The sequence below is a fragment of the Rhea americana genome, unplaced genomic scaffold, assembly GCF_003343005.1.
Source record: "Rhea americana isolate MKP2758 unplaced genomic scaffold, rheAme1 scaffold_286, whole genome shotgun sequence".
In the NCBI taxonomy this organism is placed as follows: domain Eukaryota; kingdom Metazoa; phylum Chordata; class Aves; order Rheiformes; family Rheidae; genus Rhea; species Rhea americana.
This window is the reverse complement of record NW_028186408.1, coordinates 777,601-795,632: the sequence shown is the minus strand read 5'-3', so window position 1 is coordinate 795,632 and position 18,032 is coordinate 777,601. Positions and strand designations below refer to the sequence as shown.

The window sequence follows — 18,032 nt, the reverse complement described above, 5'->3', positions numbered from 1 at the left end:
TAAGTCTGGAATTCAGTGGTGTATTTCTGCACCATCGTTTCCCATTTAATACAGAAACAAAAATCTTGTATCACTTCTATCTTGATCCATCTTGAGTAATTAAAAATCAGGTCACAGTTTATGTATTTTAGAAACATAGATTATGCTTTCATTCTTGTTTCAAGTTGCTGTACAAAAGTCTGGGTTTTTTCTCTTTTTTTATTGTGAGTTAAGAAAATATGTAAGTAATTACATCAGAAGTCCAGATTAAGGCACACAGGTCTAAGCAATTGTATGTCCCACTAGCTGTACAGGCAAAGGTAAAATATTTAAATTATAATAATATGAAATATTAACAAAGCTCATGCATGGAATAAAATTATTTTAATGTTTTTCTCAGTAAAAAAGTCTTATTCTTTGATTTGACTTAACTCTGAATTAATAGTAATTTTGTTTCAACATAATTTCTAGAGTGTTGTGGGTTTTTTCTTTTCTTTTTTTCTTTTTTTTTTTTTTTGACTAGTCTAAAGATGCACAATCAGAGAGAGGAAGATTATGTTTACCAAATTAGAATGGTCTCTCTTCCTCACTGAGCAGCCAGTAATACTTAATTTTAGCTAACCTAAAAAGAATAAAAAAAAAGATTTTTAAATCATATTTTGAGAAAGAATATGAAGCTAACATTTAAAAAAAGGGGGGGGGGGAGAAGTGGCCAGAAGACTAGAGAATCTGTGTATTTGTATTTGAGTGAATATTCCCTTTCAAGAGGAAAGACTACTTACCACAATGAATGAAAAAAATCACTTCTAAAAGTACAAATGCAGGAAAAGTAGCTCTGTTGTTATTGCTATAGCATTCACTTCTGTAGAAGTTAACTAAATGATGACTGAAGTTAATATTAAAATTGCGTGATAGCAGGTTTTTTGTGCTTTTGTTCATTCCCCAAATCATACTATGCATTTGTAGAATAATTCATGATAATTTGAGAGTCTGCTCAGAACAGTACATCATTGGAATACCATTAGTGTCATAGATTGTATTGGCAATATTATGCAGAAGAGTTAACATTCTGTTTGCTAGCCTTGTCTGACTCAACTGTATAAACCTTCACTCCTATAATCATTCCACCATCCTCATAGTATTGTTAAATGGTTTTAAGACATCAAAAGACACAAAATACTTTAAAATGTCGCTTGGCCTGTTTTATAAAAGAAAGGATGTTGGTTAATATATCAGATGTACTTCAGCTTACTTAAAAAGTAATCATTGCCTTTTTTTAGATAAGCTTTCTGGAGACAGAATAAAGCAAGTCATGGAACACATCTGGAAACTTCAGGAGTTCTGTAACAGCATGGCCAAGCTTGATATTGATGGATATGAATATGCATACCTTAAAGCTATAGTCCTCTTTAGCCCTGGTAAGGAATTTAGTAACTGTATCTTTTTAAATRATAAGCTACATATGTTAATTTTCTAGTATTTGTTTTTTAAAGAGACTACTATCCTGAGATCAGACTATTCTGTTAAGCTGTTGATAAAATACCTGATTGTTCCATAATGATTTATCATGAACAGTATATGTTTTTAAAATAACTTTGGAGCAACACGTCCAGGCTACGTATAGGTCAATAATATCAGTTATTTTCTATACACCTACTTTAGAAGACTAGATTCTCAGTCCTCTCCTTCCCTAGCTAAGCTTCCCTACTTAAGCAGCTGAGAATCTATCAGTAATCAGTTACCAGGGATGTGTGTTAGCACTGTTAGTGAATTAAATGGCAAGAAGGATTAGAGAAAATATATTCTCAAAGCGACAAATGGAAATTAGCTTCAATGTTAGTATTTTTAGAAGACTTGTAAGAGGGATAGATGATGAAATACGAGCAGACAATACTATTTTATATGGAGCTTCCACAAAATCTCAAAAATAAATGTAAGCAGGCTGTCTCACATTTGTTAAAAAAAATGACAGCAGATGAACACATGGCCAGCAGTGTTTGAGAGATATGAGGATTTACTCAAGATACTTGATTTTCTGCAATGATAAGGTAAGAATATAAAAGAAATGGGAGGCAACTGTCTTTTGGGGCAAGGGAGGAGAAATGTTCCTAGAACATTCTTGCAGATCATATCATTAGATTTAACATGGGTGTTATTCGAGTCTATGGAGAGAGGAACTCTCCAAACTTGGGCTAGCCTTTCAGGGGAAGAACTCCTTTAACACAACAAGGAAGATACTTCAGCATAGTCAAATAGGTGGTATTTGGGGGAGGGGGAGGGTTCTGATTATGCGACTGTCTTTGAGGAGCTGAGTCAGTCAGAGTTAGAACATGGAACAGAGTTAAGAAGGTCAGGAAGTTGACCTATTTAGGGAAAGAAACCAAGAGATTGCTCAATCTGTATAGTTAGTTGAAATCACAGAGTGAAAAATTTAAACAAGCAGGGTTAGAAACATAATTCGGGAGGGTCATTGCCTACTGCCTGGTATATGCCTGCAGGATTGATCTCTTCCTGCTTTCCTATGGATGCAGCGAGTTATTGAGGAAAAAAGTATGTTATTTCTGAAGCCAGGAATTAAATGTTCAATTTAATGGTTTCCTTTATGAAGCTAATGTGCTAAATATCATAATGTAAGATAAATATTTAAATGAAAATAATTGTGAGAACCTTGTAACTATATATATTTCACAATGTATAGGGAAACAATCGACATATAGAAATGTTTTGTTTCTTTAGATCACCCTGGTCTGACCAGTTCAACCCAAATAGAAAAATTCCAGGAGAAGGCACAGATGGAATTGCAGGACTATGTACAAAAAACCTATCCAGAAGATACTTATAGGTATTTATTGTTTATAGTACCCAAAATAATGTTATGGGCCGTAGCTGGCAAAAGTACAAAACATCCTGAAATGAAAAGGTCCTTTTTGACATCTATTCTTTTTGGACAATTGAGGCAAAAGAACTAGAACCTTGTTCATAAAAGCAAGTTTATTTAAATAGAGCAAGAAACAGGAAGTTTAGCTTCTTCCATTTAAATTAAACTGTGTACTTAACTCTTTTTTTTTTTTGAGTTTCATTTCCATATTTAGAAAAGCAGATAGATTTGAATAGAAGTCTCAAGAATAACTGTCTCACACATCTTTTAATTAAAAAGATGCCTCCTTTTTCGAGTTAGAGTTGTCAAAGAGGTTCTGAGAACTCTTACAAAAATAAAAGGCAACTTTAGTCCTTTTAATGTTTGTCAAGTCACATGTAGGAAGGTATTAAAACTGTCAGTTTATAAACCATTGAAAACTAAGGCTTACATGTCGGGAACATTAACCAAGTCTCTTAAGCCTCTGTTTATAAGAAATTCTCACTTCCTGCTTTTCTTCCTTGTCCTCTACCCCCCTTTTTTATTTCTAAGGATTTCCCTTTGAAAGTATCTAATTTGTTTGGTCAGCTCTCATCTGTTGTTCTTTATTTGCCATAAACTGGTATCCTTTTTTAATAATCTCCTCCATCAAAACTAATTATTTTATTTTAAAACTTCACCAACACAATGATTCTCAATGCCACAAGGGAAATTCTAACCACTCTCTAGTAATCTATCCTGGAATTTATTTCTTTTCCTGTATAAGTTACCCCCTTGTGAAAGAAGCATGCAATCCCTTACATTTAAAGGTTGAGGGTAGTGTAGCCTTTTTTAAGGATGGCAGGGCAGGGGGGGAGTTAACACTGGTTCAAGAGATGGGGCATCAGGATTCCCAGTTATGTAGCTATAGCCACTCTGGTAGGTATGGTGCATCAATACTTTGATCACTTAAACAGTCTTTATACTGGAGCAGGGATGGGAATCTGTGCTTCAGAAATTTCTTCAGATACTACATTCTTCTATACTCAATCTAATTATTCTGACTTTGTGCAAGAGAGCAAGAAAATTTCTACAATAAAAAAAATATACAGGATTTGTTCTATATACTTGCAGTTCTTAATAATGATTCAAGGAAGAAAATCAGAGTCACATCCAAACACTCGTCTGTATTTTAACTGATACTGTTTATTCCCCTATGCTTACCCATAGATGAATTTAAAGTGTAAATCTGATTGTTTTTGAGCAACAGAATGCTGACATAAATTCAGATTGAAGCAAAAGTGCTACAGTTTTCACAAAAATGGTGGCATGGCTTGAATCTTTTTGCAGTTTTCCCCTAATGTTTATGAAAGGTGGTATGTTAGCAGAAAGGGCTTACATACTTTTTCCATAGATGCTCAGTCATTCTTCAGAGGTCTATGTTCAGCATTTCCTAAAGTTTGCTATTACTTGCCTCCAGTTCAGGCAATGCATTTATTTTGGTATTTGTGGTGTGTATCTACCATATAAATACAACAGATACACAGAACAGCTTTGGAAATATTTAAAATGCATTAAAAGCTTAGAAGTGCAATGTGATCACTTCTTTATATTGCATGTTTGTTAGCATCCTAATACATGAAAACCCACAAAATTTGGAAATATATAAGAATAACAGCAGGTCCCTCTAAATTCCTTTTCTCATTAGAAGCAGATTCCCGTATTTACTTTTATACATACTCAATTCCCCCTTGCTATCTGGTTTGTCATTAAGTTGCTAGGCAATTGAAAATTATGCTGTTTGTGATTTAAGTCCTAATTGAGAATTTTGCTCTTAAAATTGTGTAAATGTGTAAATGTATTCATTAGTAGGAATATTATTAGTCTCAACATGGTCCTGAACTGTCAAGTTCTGGGAATTTCAAAAGCAGACTGGGAGAACTGTATGTTTGTACATGCACATTGTAATGTTAATATGTCCTTTTCACTGGAGAACCACTAAGAAAGATGGAGGACTTTCATTTCACTNAAAAAAAAAAAAAAAAAAAAAAAAAAAAAAAAAAAAAAAAGTAAGCATTCCTTTCATAGTAGCTAAATTAACTTTAATTGCCTCTTTACTCCCCTTCATGATTATGATAATAATAAATGCAGATCCAATTCTTTACCCACATGGTATTTTTAAACTTGCACTATATGTATTTATAATCCAATGAACTTCTTTTTTCAGGCTAGCCCGGATTCTAGTTCGCCTGCCAGCACTTAGGCTGATGAGCTCTAGCATTACTGAGGAACTATTTTTTACTGGTCTCATTGGAAATGTTCCAATTGACAGCATAATCCCCTACATTCTCAAAATGGAAACAGCAGAATATAATGGTCAAATAACTGGCACATCTGCATAGTGGGAACAATACAATTTGGTGGATCAAAGTAATTTTCACAAAAACATACAATTAAGAGAGAAAAGTTAAAAGAATAACAGTTTGGTATGTACAGATGTTTCCAACTTGTTACTTAGTTTCCTATCAGATTTCTTCTCATCTGTCTGCTGACTTTGACAAAATTTAAGCAGCTTTTAACTGACCTGCTCTTAGGACCTTTTCTGCCACAAGGAATGTTTTTGATGCCTTTCATTCAAAAGGCTATAGATTACTGAACATACTTTTAACATGCTTTGTATTTAGAAATTATTGGTGGTTAAAAATAGAGTTTTATAATATCAGAGATTAGTAATGAAATTACTTTAAAAGTAAAAAGAACAATATATATTTAAAAATGTCCTTGGAATTAATATCTAATAATTACCAGGGTATGATATTAGCACTTTGTAAGCACTTCTTGTCAAAGCGATAATGTCATCAACATTCTGCTTATGAGTAGGGAAAATGAAAAAATGACAAGATTTTTATGTCCTTAGTAAAATTGCTAGTGATTCTATGAAAATGTAGAATGCTACAGGAGACAATCATTTATTCTGCAAAAAATCACTTGTTCTTACATTATGCATTAAATAATGTGGATTCTTAAATCAATTTCCGCATTATATGGCACTATACTGTATTAAACTAGTGCAGCCGTGATTAAAAGCATGATATAAGCACAGTGACTGTAACATGGTACAGAAATTACCCAAACTAGAAGATAGAATTTGAGTTCTTTGCCACAGTTGTGATGAAATATTCAGATTCCTTGCAGTTTCTGCTCAGCCTGACACTGATGTTTACACAGTCCTGACAAATACTCTTAATACAATGCCTTTCAGTTGTGGGGAAATCAGTCATTAGCTGGAAGAACAGTCATTTTCAAGCAGAGCTGTGTGATGCTCTTTGAGTACCTTGTGTATTTCCAAATTTGCTTCTACTCTCTGTACTCATCACCAGCCAAAGTTAAAATTCAAAACTTGAAACGTTTAGAATCTCTAGCTGTCAGCAAGAGTATATTATGAAGCCCTTCCTCCCCTTCCTTTGCTGGGGACAAGCACTCCTCCTTTTGCAAAGCTTTCAACTTTCCCATGACTCAGTTTGAAACTGAGATATAGTTGTGATTTATATTCAGTCATGTACAATTGCAGATAATGGCTGATACAGCATGGAGTTATCAAATGAACTTCTTTCTAAATTTCTTTGAGTAGCGAATCATCAAAACATTTTCTTGTACTGACTGTTACCCGCTAGCATTGCTTTTAATTTAGTATAATTTATTAATATTCAAATTAGTGTTTTTAACCTTTTTTGGGGGGGAGGGGAGTCACAACAATTATACGTTCATCAGATTCTGGCTTATTAGACACATTAATTATTTTAATGATTTCTGTGGCAGAGGCATTTTCTACTTGTGTATTTTTATGTGACAAAAATCTAATGATAAATTCAGCACTTTTCATTTACTTCTCATATTAACATTGATTTAGAAGCACCAGCGAGGTTGGTGTTTGTGTCTTTTAAAGATCTGAATTGTAGCCAAAAGACCTTAAGCAACTTTTGATGAGACTTCTAATAATGTTGCTCTCGTTAGGAGGCTCACATTTGTAACACTCATTGTTACATGGAAGGATATGTAGTTTTAGGTTCTGGATGCATTAAAATTTTTTTTTATAATCACCATAGTTATAGCATTCAGAATTTCTGCTCTCAAGAGGGTGTTATAAAGAGTTCAATATAAATGCAGAGACCTGTAATGGTCCACTTGCTTTTCTCTGAGTTTCTGCTATAGCAAGTGAAATTGTCATATTTTTAATGTGGAAAAAAAGGCCCGCACACTGAACGTTAAGTCAACTGGAATGCAGAATGTTGTACTAGCTGTTGTATTGCAGTGTCACTTCTTGTGTGATTGTGTCAGCACCTCAGATGCAAGGTCCCTGTTTTAAGGGCATACGACTTACACATTAATTGTGGTTTTAACAACAAAGGAGTATCTACCTTGGAAAGAGTTGTGGCCATTTTTGTTAAAAGCAGGTGACATCATGAGTTACATCATTGTTGTTCTAAAAATTGTACACATCAAACTATTGTGGTATTTTTAATTGCAGAAAATGAGAAGATTATGTTAATTTGCTTTTACTATTTTGTAAAAAACTATTTAAGCAGCTAAGTAGGCATTGTTAATAAGTGAAATTTCTATAACACAAAATGTATTAGTCATTGGAATCATTTTTTTCCAAATTTTATTACATACTTGAAGGCTTTTCGTGATAAACATATTTGGGGTTAAATTTTTCAAGTAAAAGGATCTCAGTTCCTGTGGAAAAAAAAATCCTGAATTTTTCTTTTTTGCGCTGTGAAAATAATTAAGAGAAACAAAATTTTGGGGAGGCTAGAGGGATTGTGTGAAATAAGACTTAACATATATGTATTATATTTGTAAATCAAAATGGTAAATTTCATGCAGCTCTGTTAGCAAATAAACTGCACTCCCTACAAATACAAGGCCACATGATGATATTCTTGATAGATATCTGCTAGTCCTTTACTCTGCAAATTGTTCCCTAGACTTCAGTATTATTTTACCAAGGGTAAAATGTTCCTTTTTGTAAATGAGGTATCCCAAGGCAAACCATATCTAGGATTTATTTTTTTAAATACCATGAATGCATTGAATAGATACGTATTACCACCTGACATCTATAAAGCTTCTTTCTGTGTAGCAGCTTCAGCATGAATTTCTGGGTTACATTAGTCAGAGCCAAGGTAGTTTAGTCCTTATGTCAATAGCAAAACAATACTATTTTGATTCAAAGAGTAACAGTTTGGACTGTAGATACTTTGCCAGCAGATGGTAGATCCCACAACTTAAGAAACACATTCAGAATCTAAAATGTTTTAAGTATTTGAATGTAAGCTATAAATAATAAGACAGATGTGAATAATAACCTAACACTTCTTTTTCACATGCTGCTTGAGGGCTGCCATAAAATTGAGTCAAAGATTTTGGTATGCTATTGAGAGACACTGAAAGAAATCACTTAAAACACTGCCATATTACAATTATAAATCATATTCTCCGATGCAGTAGGGCTCCTTTGCACTAAATTTCAAACGCAACCTAGCAGTGAGGCTATCTTAATTGTTTTTAAAAATTCTTTCTTCCTTTCCTTAACCTACCATGGATGTCCCAGAGGCACACAACTGATGTAGGGTTTTTTTGTTCTTTCTGCCCTCAGTTTAAGTATTGGTATGATAGCAATGGAAAAAGCGTAGCTAAGGAAAACAGGCATCACCAAGTTGTTCTTGGTCTATAATGATCTTTGGCATTATTTTCAGTCACTTCTGATGACTGGGCTTTCAGGCTATCCTAACATAACTGAAGATAGAATCACCTACACAGTATGTCTGAGGCTCAAGTGAGTTTTAAACTATCTTTGCACACCATTTATCTCGTTTGCAATTTGGCTGCACCGTAAATTCCTAATCTATGTAATCTCCTTATGTTATTAAATAGAAGTGGTTATCATTACTGCCAAAAATACTACATGACTAATATTGTTCATGTTATTTATGAGGTTCCCCCACCCCCAGTGACTCGAAAATGGTAACAGACTGATCTCACTAACGTTACTTTTTATGAGTTCTTGCAAGTGCAAAGTTCTGCTTGTGGGAATGGAACAGGATTATTTTTTGTTTATTGTAACAAAGCTGTTGAAACAGGTTTCTTTTTGGTTTTAAATATGAAAAAGCTTTTCTTCATAAAAGCCTGCCTTCAAGGCCAGACTTGTGTTTACAGAACGAGGAGCCAAAGAACCATAGTCTGAGGGTGATTCTAAAAGTGACATTTCACTGAAGCTCTACTTAGTGCATAAAATTTATTCTCTCATTTTTTTTTCTAGGTTCTGTTTATGTTGCTCTTAATTTTAAAATATTTTAACTCAGTAGAAAAAWAATAAGCCATCTGATTAGATCAATCTGGACTTGAGTAGCTGTGTACATCAGTAGTCATTCAGACCAATGTTAGAATTCTCTGCTGGCTGAAACTGGTGTATAGGGGGTGATAATGAGCCAGTAGATGTGCATGATCCATTTGTGTTCCAACCCTTTTGAGAAGGGATTGGATTAGGGTCATGCAGATGCATAGAATAATGATCAATAACTGTATAGGGGCGTTTTGGGTTGACTTCGTACTAATGCTTCTTATTGTATTTATTTTGGAGAAGAAAGGCAAACATTTCCTTTGATTTACTCACATGGGACTTAAAAGACACAGAACTAAGACTACAATCAAAAGTCACGTTTTTTCTGCTCATATACATTGGTTGTAAATTAGATCTAATACTTTTGGTGATGGTGGAATTATTCTCATGTGAAACTGGTGGGAGAGGAAAGAATCTATTCCAAGAATTCTAAGAAAGCCTGAGTAGAGAACATACAAGCTCATGTTTTAGCTGCCTCGAAATGTTAGATCATTAAGGAGCTTGAGATTTCAGAACACTCTGAGGCAGAAAGCTACTGTTGGTCACTGTTACTTCGTATCACTTAGTAAAAGTCTATTTTCGCTATCATTTCTGAAACACGTTGGCCACAGAGCAGCCATAAGGCCTCCAAGGAATAGAACTGACTCAAGGAGATTCCTGTCCTGATAACAGTTGACCTTTGTGTTGTCTTTATAGCACCATTTGGCAAAGGGTATATTCAGAGGTGCGATGGGGAAAAAAAAGTTGTAGCTGAGGCTTTCAGGCCAAACCAGTCTCCTGAGGGCATATTCTAAAATGTATTTCTTTGCCAGTGACTGTAAAACACTTAAATGTTTTCATGTTCTGTTTAGCACACAGATTTTTTACAGGATTCCTGAATAATGGTGTGCAAGACACTAAATGCCAGTATATGCTCCTGCCCACTAAAAAGGAATAGGGTAGTTAGTTAAGATCCTTCCCTAATTAACTGCCATTTAATTAGCAAAGGATGACTTTATGAAGCACCACCTAACATGAGTGGCAATGGTATCAGGGTACAGTTTTTCCAAGAAAGAGGAACTTACCAGGGTGAGGATGCCACCAAACAAGCAGTGATCAGAGGAGCCTTCTGCAAAAACAGCAGCAGTGAGGGGCCCTATCTGAATCTGGTGATGAGAGCAGTAGAAGTGGAAAGTCAATCAAGTGTACACTTCTAGCAGCCATTTTAACAAACCAGACTCCTTGAGCTCAGATAGTTGCATTGTCCAGTTCCAAAGCAGATAGTTGCTATGGCTTCAGTTGCTGCTGACTGTAGTTTCCTTGGGATGCCTGTACATTATGTAAGGAACCAGCTATCGGTGATATGAATGCTGCTTAATGATGAAAGACCAGGTGCATCAGGAAATACGTGCAGGATCACCCCCCCCCCCCCCGGGGGGAGGGGAGGTTATTTGTTCTTCTATTTGAAACACTTCTCCTCTCTTTCACTTACTGTTTAGAGAGCAAAAGCAGGGTAGGTTTGGGTCCCATCCTGTCCACCCCAAGAAAAAAGCAGAAATGCTGGGAAGAGAGCAGCAAGTAGGCTCCCATCTGTCACAGTAGTTTGCTCCATATTCCATAAACAGCAGAACATGCGATAAACATGGATCTGCTGTCACAGTACCTCCAGAAGTATCCAGGTAGACTTAACAAAAGGAGGTACATTCACTCTTTAGAGGAGATGAAGGAGCAAGGAAAGGACAAATTGTCAACATCTACTTGATCCTTATGGACAAGAAAGGATAAAAAGCTAGCTTTATGTGAAAGTCACCAAGAGGGCATGACAAAAGGGAGCAAAATTAAAACAATTACTTTTTGCCCCTTTTAGTTCTGAAGTTGCTGGGTCATTTTAACAGTGAGCTCCCTTGGTTTAAGTTCGGGCTTAGTGTCTAACTAAGTATGCCATAATTACTCTTTCTAAATTATGATACAATCCTACTTCTGCTATAGTTAATAATACCAACATTATATATGAAATTTGTACGGGGGGAAAAAAAAAAGCAAGTCACATTCTCCCTAAAGTTTAGATTCTGTAGCCTAAATATATTAGACTTGGAAAACACCAAACCCCAGAATTACCTTATTACAGAGCTTTTTGTTGTGAAGTCATGCTAATTTTTTTGTGTGTAATACTGTCATAATGTTCCATAGTTCCCATAGTGTGTTTTATCCTGTGAGTTAAAGAAATGTTTTGCAAATAGCTTATTAAAATCATGCCTTTCTTCCTCTCTCATTTTTAAAGGCTTTGACAGATTTTTATGTATCTTTATTTTGTGCCTCCCACCACTGTGCATTTCTGCATGTTTAATACTGGAACTCACTTGAGCGGCTAATGCATATGTACATAGTTGTATGTATGTGTTTATGAATGTATATGTGTTCATATCTGTCTAAATATATTATGTACAGTGTATAGAAAGTGTAGTGTATGTATATATGTACAGATAATGTAGCCATTTATTCATACCATTCTATGTGTTAAAACTTTTCATTGCTTTGCTAATCCAGAGCTTCCTAGTTTTCATTTCATGGCCCAAATTAAGCCCTTGCTTAACAGTTGCATCCCCATGAACTTCAGAGCTTTGCACCTTTTTTATTTTCCAAACCCAACTTGAATTTGGTATTTTGTGTTCAGTACTGACAAATATGTTCCATGATATTTGAAACGTTTAGATTATTCCCTTTACCTTTTCTCGTTTGATCTTTAGAAGTCAACCAGTGAAGAGCTAATAGAACCTATAATGCCAATGTTAAATAAGTAAATTTACTACAGTCCACATTCATAAATAGAATACTACTTCCACATTCTCAATATACACTCATTCTCTTCCAGCCTTCTTAGATAAGCTTTTTGAAAAGTTTTATTTCACAGTGAAACTTGGTAAGTGGATTGTTTTAAGTCTTCAACAGTGGCTAATAGAAGAACAAATTGCCCTGTATTGTTGAACTGTAACACACAGAACAGAATGTAATGGATGCTATTTTAAAAATCATATTACCATAACAATCTCATGAAACCAGACTGTTCATTAAACTAAAACCATGTTCTCTGTTTAATGAAACAATTACATTCCTACTAGAATGGTAGTTAAATAAGAGGAGATCATATAATTTGTCATAAGCATCAAGATTTTTTTAGAATTTTTAATGCATTTTAATTGTTTATTTACCTGATTCAAGTTACATTTATTCCTTAGTTCAAACATCTGAACTTTCTCTCATCTTAAAGTTTTTTTCTTTTTCCAAATTTAGCATTTGATGAAACATCTGAGCCAGTGATACCTACTTATAATATTATTAAGGCTTCATCCTCTTCCCATTCTTTTTCCAAATATAGTTTTTATTTCCTAAATCATTTTTTTTCCTTTCTGAAGTTGAAAATTTGTCAGTAGGATTCATTTTCCAAAGTTATTCTCTCTATTCTGTAGCTTAAAGAAAGCAAAGCTGATTAGTTTGTTTAGTTGTCAGGATAACATCCATTTTCACATTTTCTCCTTTCCAGAAACTGCAGTCTGTGCATGAAGCTTTCTTTATTCACAGTGGGAGTTAGGCACATGGAGCATTCATAAAATCAGATGTGCAGTAAGACAAATTTAGAGTGTATTCAACATTTAAGTTACTAAGATATAAGCAGTTCCTGTTCATTTTCCTTTCTGAGCAGTTGGAGTTACATAGGAAGCCTTCTGTAAAAGTAATATTAACCTCAGAAAAAAAATATTTTATAGGAGTAGTTCTGCACATCCTTGTTTCTGTCACATTAAGAAGGTGATACAGTGTTTTCTGAGCATTTATTTCCACCTGTTGGACTCAATGTGACAAAAACTTGTGTACGTTTAACTTCAGGCAGATGAGCAGACACCAGTTAAAATAATGTCAGTTTCTTGCATGCTCAAAGGAAGAGCAGAAATCTCTTACAGGGTTAGGCCCTTTGGTTATAAAGTCTTTACTATGAAGAATGCAAGAACATTCTCTTGTTTCTTGCAATACTGTTGAGTAAGCATTTGTAAGCTTTTGTTTTAAATATAGAAACTGCAAAACACCCAGCTTTGACATTTCAAGGCTTATTTTTGAGGTCTTYGGCAGGAAACTCCCCATTTAAATTAAGGGCAGGAATTCCTCGGACAGATGGTCCTTCACTGGTGTTATGACAATCAATATCATTTGAATATTTGTTAAGAGCAGAGCAGAAACCCAAATGTCTTATAATGTTACTATACTGCAGTAAGATCTTTGAGGATGGAGAAATGGACTGGGGTAGAGGTCAGTATAGAATCTATTTAAAAATTCAACCGTAAATTTAGAAAATGAACGTATTTTGAAATTGTGAACTTGTTTATATACATATTTGAATTATTTATATTTGAGTGCATTTTGTGCTTCACSATACAAGTGGGAATAAAGAGTATGTTGTAATATTTCGCAGCAAATGTGGAATGTGAAATCAGCTCTCTTTATTTGACCACAGAAAGATAAAGTCTGAGAATTACACGTATTGTCAGGTATCTTAACACCTGTGAATAATTGGTTTCTTGTAGGTTTTTAATAATTTTAGATAAATGATAAAGCAGGTACAGGCTCATTTTAAAATATTTTCGATGATTGTGGGTTAAAAGTAGGACTGAACAAAATTCAAATAAAATGGGTATTCTATAGAAAAAAAGTATTACTTGCATAACTTTAATTCCATGTATGATAAAATATATATGCAGTATGTGGGAATATTTTTTTTATAATTCCTCTGTACTCCAAAATACATTGGAAGCCAGTGCTCAAAACAATTCTATAACTGACAGACTGCACATTGTGCGCGTATTGTATGTACTTGGCATACTAGAAAGTTTTGAGCTCCTGCAAAAATATCCCATTTTTTTAATAAAAGGAATTATCAACTTTAATTCCTTGGGGTATTTTCTGGAAGTCTCTGTTTCATCACCATTAAAAAAAAAAGCTATTGTTTATGTACTTGTATTTTAATCTCAGGTTTAAAACCTCACAGAAGTTATTCATTTCTCACAGCTTCTTTTGTGAAATCAGCATTGTATGTGTGATGGCATTTAAAAATATAGCATGTTCTTTTTTTATCTGAATTTTATATCTAATCAGTGTCTTCAGTCATGAAGAGGAATTTGCATTGTTGTGTTTGTATATAGAGTATTGCAGTGCATGAYTTAGCTTATGCATTTTATTAAATGCTGTTTAAATGTGGCATTATATTGTTGTGGCTTAATACTACTACCTAAATAAGGTTTATACAATTAAAGTGAATTACAAATATGAATGCATTTTTTATTTTTATTTTTAAGTTAATTTCATTTTTCTTGAACATTTGATGTCCAAGCCAAATACATAATTTATTGTCTTTCACAGAAGAACAGTATTTTCTATTCACTATCTTATTACTGATTTGACTAGCTCTAATACAGGCAGATAAATCCCCTGAGCCTTACTAATGTCAGAGAGCAGCTTGTATGAACAAGTGGAGAAGGATTTCTTCCCAAAGAYTTTCATTCATCTTTTTCAGCTGTTTTTCCTCTTAAATTTATTTGAGGAGATAGCTCTTAATAAATAATACTTGATGATTATTTATATTTGGCAGCCCCTTTCTACCTCCCCCTAGTTTGAAATTGAAGTGTTGCATTGGGTCTTTAGTTCCGTATCATACACATCACAGAGAATGAACATGGACTCTATTCAAAACAGTAACTACAATCTCCATTTTATATATAATGTGGTCGAGATGAAACACCCTTGTTTATATAGAGAAGGTGGTTAACTTTATTTTTTGTTGCTGCTATTAGAAATCCTACAGTTGAGAAAAACTTCAGCAGAAATGAGAAACAAACAAGACAAACATACATGGAAGTGGCCACTTTCTCCTAGGAGGACCATGGTTGTTATTTCATGGAAAAGGTTGATCCTGCCAAATGGGATTGTGTCCACATAACAGCATTCACTGACCGTAAACAACCAATAAAGTCTCCAGGAAAGAAACAAGAAGGGGGAGCTATGAAGGGTATAACTAATCAAGATGAATGTGTGTTGACCAAATTTGTGAGGGGAAATGGGTCTTGCCTGTCACTTGTCTACCCTGTGCCATGAATGCCTGTAAGAACTCATACAAATTTTTCTTGAGCAGAAGATGCGTTCTTCATATTTGACAGAGCTGTATGGTTCATTTCAAATGAAAGACAGTTGTTCATGTCATGCTAAATAATGCATTAAATTAAGGTGCTTTTTATATTTTTACAGCAACTTAAATCAGTAGTGAAAAAGTAAAAACTTCACCAGTAGATTCAAAAAAAATAATTTGCATCAAGATACAAAGTTACTACAAGAGACAACAACTGTGAAGAAAAAAATGCATATGGTCAGGGGTTTTTTTGCAAGGAGAGGAATAGTAGCCCTTTCCTCTATTTTATTCCATGTTTCAACTTGTTTCTTTTTCAATTAAATTACTAATAGCAGTTACTTCTCCCTGTTAAGTTTTCAAAGTCTAACAAACACCTGTTTGCTTTTTTTTTATTTCACTCTTTTAAAACTATCTTTGCTGCCAAAGTGTTTGGCTTTTCTTTGTTTTGACTTCCTTTAATAAGCGCACCAGCTGTACGGTCCGTGCAGCCCTGCCTGCTGTTTTGGGCAGTAGCTGAGCCCAGTTACCTGCCGCGCAGGTAGCACCACCGCCTTCCTCCAGACTCCAGCAGGTTCGCGCAGCGACTTCCCCAACTAGAGATGACTTCTGTTTATATAGTGCAACTTTGAATAGATGTTTTCTTCCTTAGGAAAAAAAAATGTGCAGCCTACTGTTGAATATACAAACTTTGAATAGCCACAGACCTATTGCCGCCATCAAAACGCACGGGGTGCTCCGACACCAGCCTTGCGCTCTAGCACAGCTGGGCAGTAACCCGGCCGATTAACAGTGTTTGTTAGTAACAAACCTCGTGTAACGGCTTGCAGCGGTCCGCACCTCTTGCGCGGAGCGCCGTGGGGCCCGGGCTGGCAGCGGCAGCAGCGCCCAGGGCGGGGGCTGGGACCGGCGGCGGCTCCGAGGCACCGCCCCGCCCCGCCCCGCGCGGAGCGGAGCGCCGCCGCCGCCATTTTCCCGCCCCGCCCCGCCCCGCGCGGAGCGGAGCGCCGCCGCCGCCATTTTCCCGCCCCGCCCCCTGCTGCTATTTCCCGTCCCCGCGCGGGGCAGAAGGACGCGCTGCTGCGGCCGTTTCCCGCCTCGCCCGGCGCGCGGGGAAGCGCCGCTGCGGCCATTCCCGCGCGCGGCCGCCGCCATGCCGATGAAGGGACGGTTCCCCATCCGGCGGACGCTGCAGTATCTCAGCCAGGGCGACATCATCTTCAAGAGCGCGGTGAAGGTGATGACGGTGAACTACAACACGGCGGGGGAGCTCAGCGAGGGCGCGAGGTGAGCGCGGCGGCGGCGGCGGCGGGCCCGCCCGCAGGGCCGCGCCTGGGCTCAGCGCGCTGCTGCTTTYTCCTTCCAGGAAGTTTGTGTTTTTCAAGGTTCCCCAGATCCAGTACAAGAACCCCTGGGTGCAGATCATGCTGTTCAGGAACATGACCCCCTCGCCCTTCGTCCGCTTCTACCTGGGTTGGTGCCGCCTGCGGAAGCGCCGCGTGTCCGGCCTGGAGCTGCCGCCGGCCGCTTCGYGGTGACAGCGGTTACGCGCGTGGGCGCGCTCGGCGGCCGAGGGGAAGGGGCTGCGGGCAGCCCCAGTTCATACACTGCTACCACTTTCTCTGGCAGACACCGGAGAACAAGTTTTGGTCGATGTGGAAGATAAAACCAACAAGGAGATAACAGAGCACATCAAAAAAATCTTGGGGAAAAGCAAGTAAGTGACATGGCCAAGCATACATCCTAGTACGGGTGGACAGAAGAGAATCTAATTTTTCCCTAGAGAAAAATGGTGTTAGCTAGATAAAGTTCACAAACTGCTTGTAAGTCCATCCTTCTGGTAAGTTGGGAGCTGGCTGGACAAGGGCTGCTGCCACTCAATCTTCTGACCGTAACAAATAGATTTTTTTTTTTTTTTTAGAGAAACACTTGAAAAAGAAGAAAAAGAAAGGAAAAAACTATCACATCCTGCAACTTTTGGTCCCAGGAAATACCATCTGCGAGAATGTATGTGTGAAATTGAAGGTCAAGTTCCCTGCCCTGCTTTTGTACCACTGCCCAAAGAAATGAGAGGCAAATATAAAGCTGCTATGAAAAATGAAGCATCAGCCTGATATCTCCAGTCAGGCAGTTGTGTTCCTTCAGAGATGGATGATAAAGGTACATCAGTGAGAGACAGCAGTATCAGCTCCTGGAAAAAGGAACAAGTAAGCTTATATAACACAGACATCCTTGCCTCATAATTCTTTATCCACCTACAATTAGAATAATTCAAATAAACCTGTTTAAAAAATTTATTTGTGCCAGTTTTAAAAACCCTTGCAGGCAACTGTGCCTGAAAACAAAAGGAAAATGGTATGACCAGAGTCCCATTTCCTCCTCATGCTTACTTCCATACAGGCACAGTATCTTATAAATTCAAAAATACTATTATGTTTGCTCTGAGATGGAGGGAATAAGCTAAAAAAGTTAATTTATTCTAGAATTCCAAAAATTTAAAGGCAGTCTAAAAGTGTTCCTACTGTAAAGAAGATAGCTAAATCATAACATAATCCCAGGCTGTAAGTAACTGCTGAGTTTTCTTATTAAACTGATTTAATTATCACTCACAAACAGTGTCATTTTTAAAATGATACAACTGTTGCAGTTGACACTGCAGCTTTCACAGG

At 36.5% G+C, this 18,032-nt stretch overlaps 2 protein-coding genes across 11 annotated transcripts in view; both read left to right on the top strand.

The window, feature by feature from the left end:
• The window catches only part of NR2C2 (nuclear receptor subfamily 2 group C member 2), a 44,215-nt gene extending 28,348 nt beyond the window's left edge, over window positions 1–15,867 (top strand). For 9 of the 10 annotated variants that reach the window (XM_085308893.1, XM_085308901.1, XM_085308896.1 and 6 more), the window contains 3 exons: window positions 1,260–1,397; window positions 2,716–2,821; window positions 5,043–14,477. In XM_085308893.1, coding sequence (XP_085165019.1) covers window positions 1,260–1,397; window positions 2,716–2,821; window positions 5,043–5,217 — 419 coding nt within the window. In that variant the 3' untranslated portion in view covers window positions 5,218–14,477. Of the gene's footprint in view, window positions 1–1,259; window positions 1,398–2,715; window positions 2,822–5,042; window positions 14,478–15,034 lie in introns of those variants that run through there. The other variant, XM_085308897.1, reaches the window with a different exon arrangement.
• A 517-nt stretch (window positions 15,868–16,384) lies between these two features.
• On the top strand, window positions 16,385–17,976 carry MRPS25 (mitochondrial ribosomal protein S25). Its single transcript, XM_085308891.1, has 4 exons — window positions 16,385–16,650; window positions 16,730–16,836; window positions 16,993–17,080; window positions 17,285–17,976. Exons 1-4 carry the CDS (start codon window positions 16,517–16,519, stop codon window positions 17,475–17,477), a joined length of 522 nt encoding a protein of 173 aa, XP_085165017.1. The 5' UTR covers window positions 16,385–16,516; the 3' UTR covers window positions 17,478–17,976.
• Window positions 17,977–18,032: the final 56 nt, after the last annotated feature.

Excerpts from the sequence above, each read along its gene's own strand:
- MRPS25 (XM_085308891.1), top strand. The coding sequence starts at position 16,517 with ATGCCGATGAAGGGACGGTTCCCCATCCGGCGGACGCTGCAGTATCTC. Across the intron at positions 16,837-16,992 it reads CTTCGTCCGCTTCTACCTGG|ACACCGGAGAACAAGTTTTG; the intron begins GTTGGTGCCGCC and ends TTTCTCTGGCAG. Across the intron at positions 17,081-17,284 it reads AAAATCTTGGGGAAAAGCAA|AGAAACACTTGAAAAAGAAG; the intron begins GTAAGTGACATG and ends TTTTTTTTTTAG.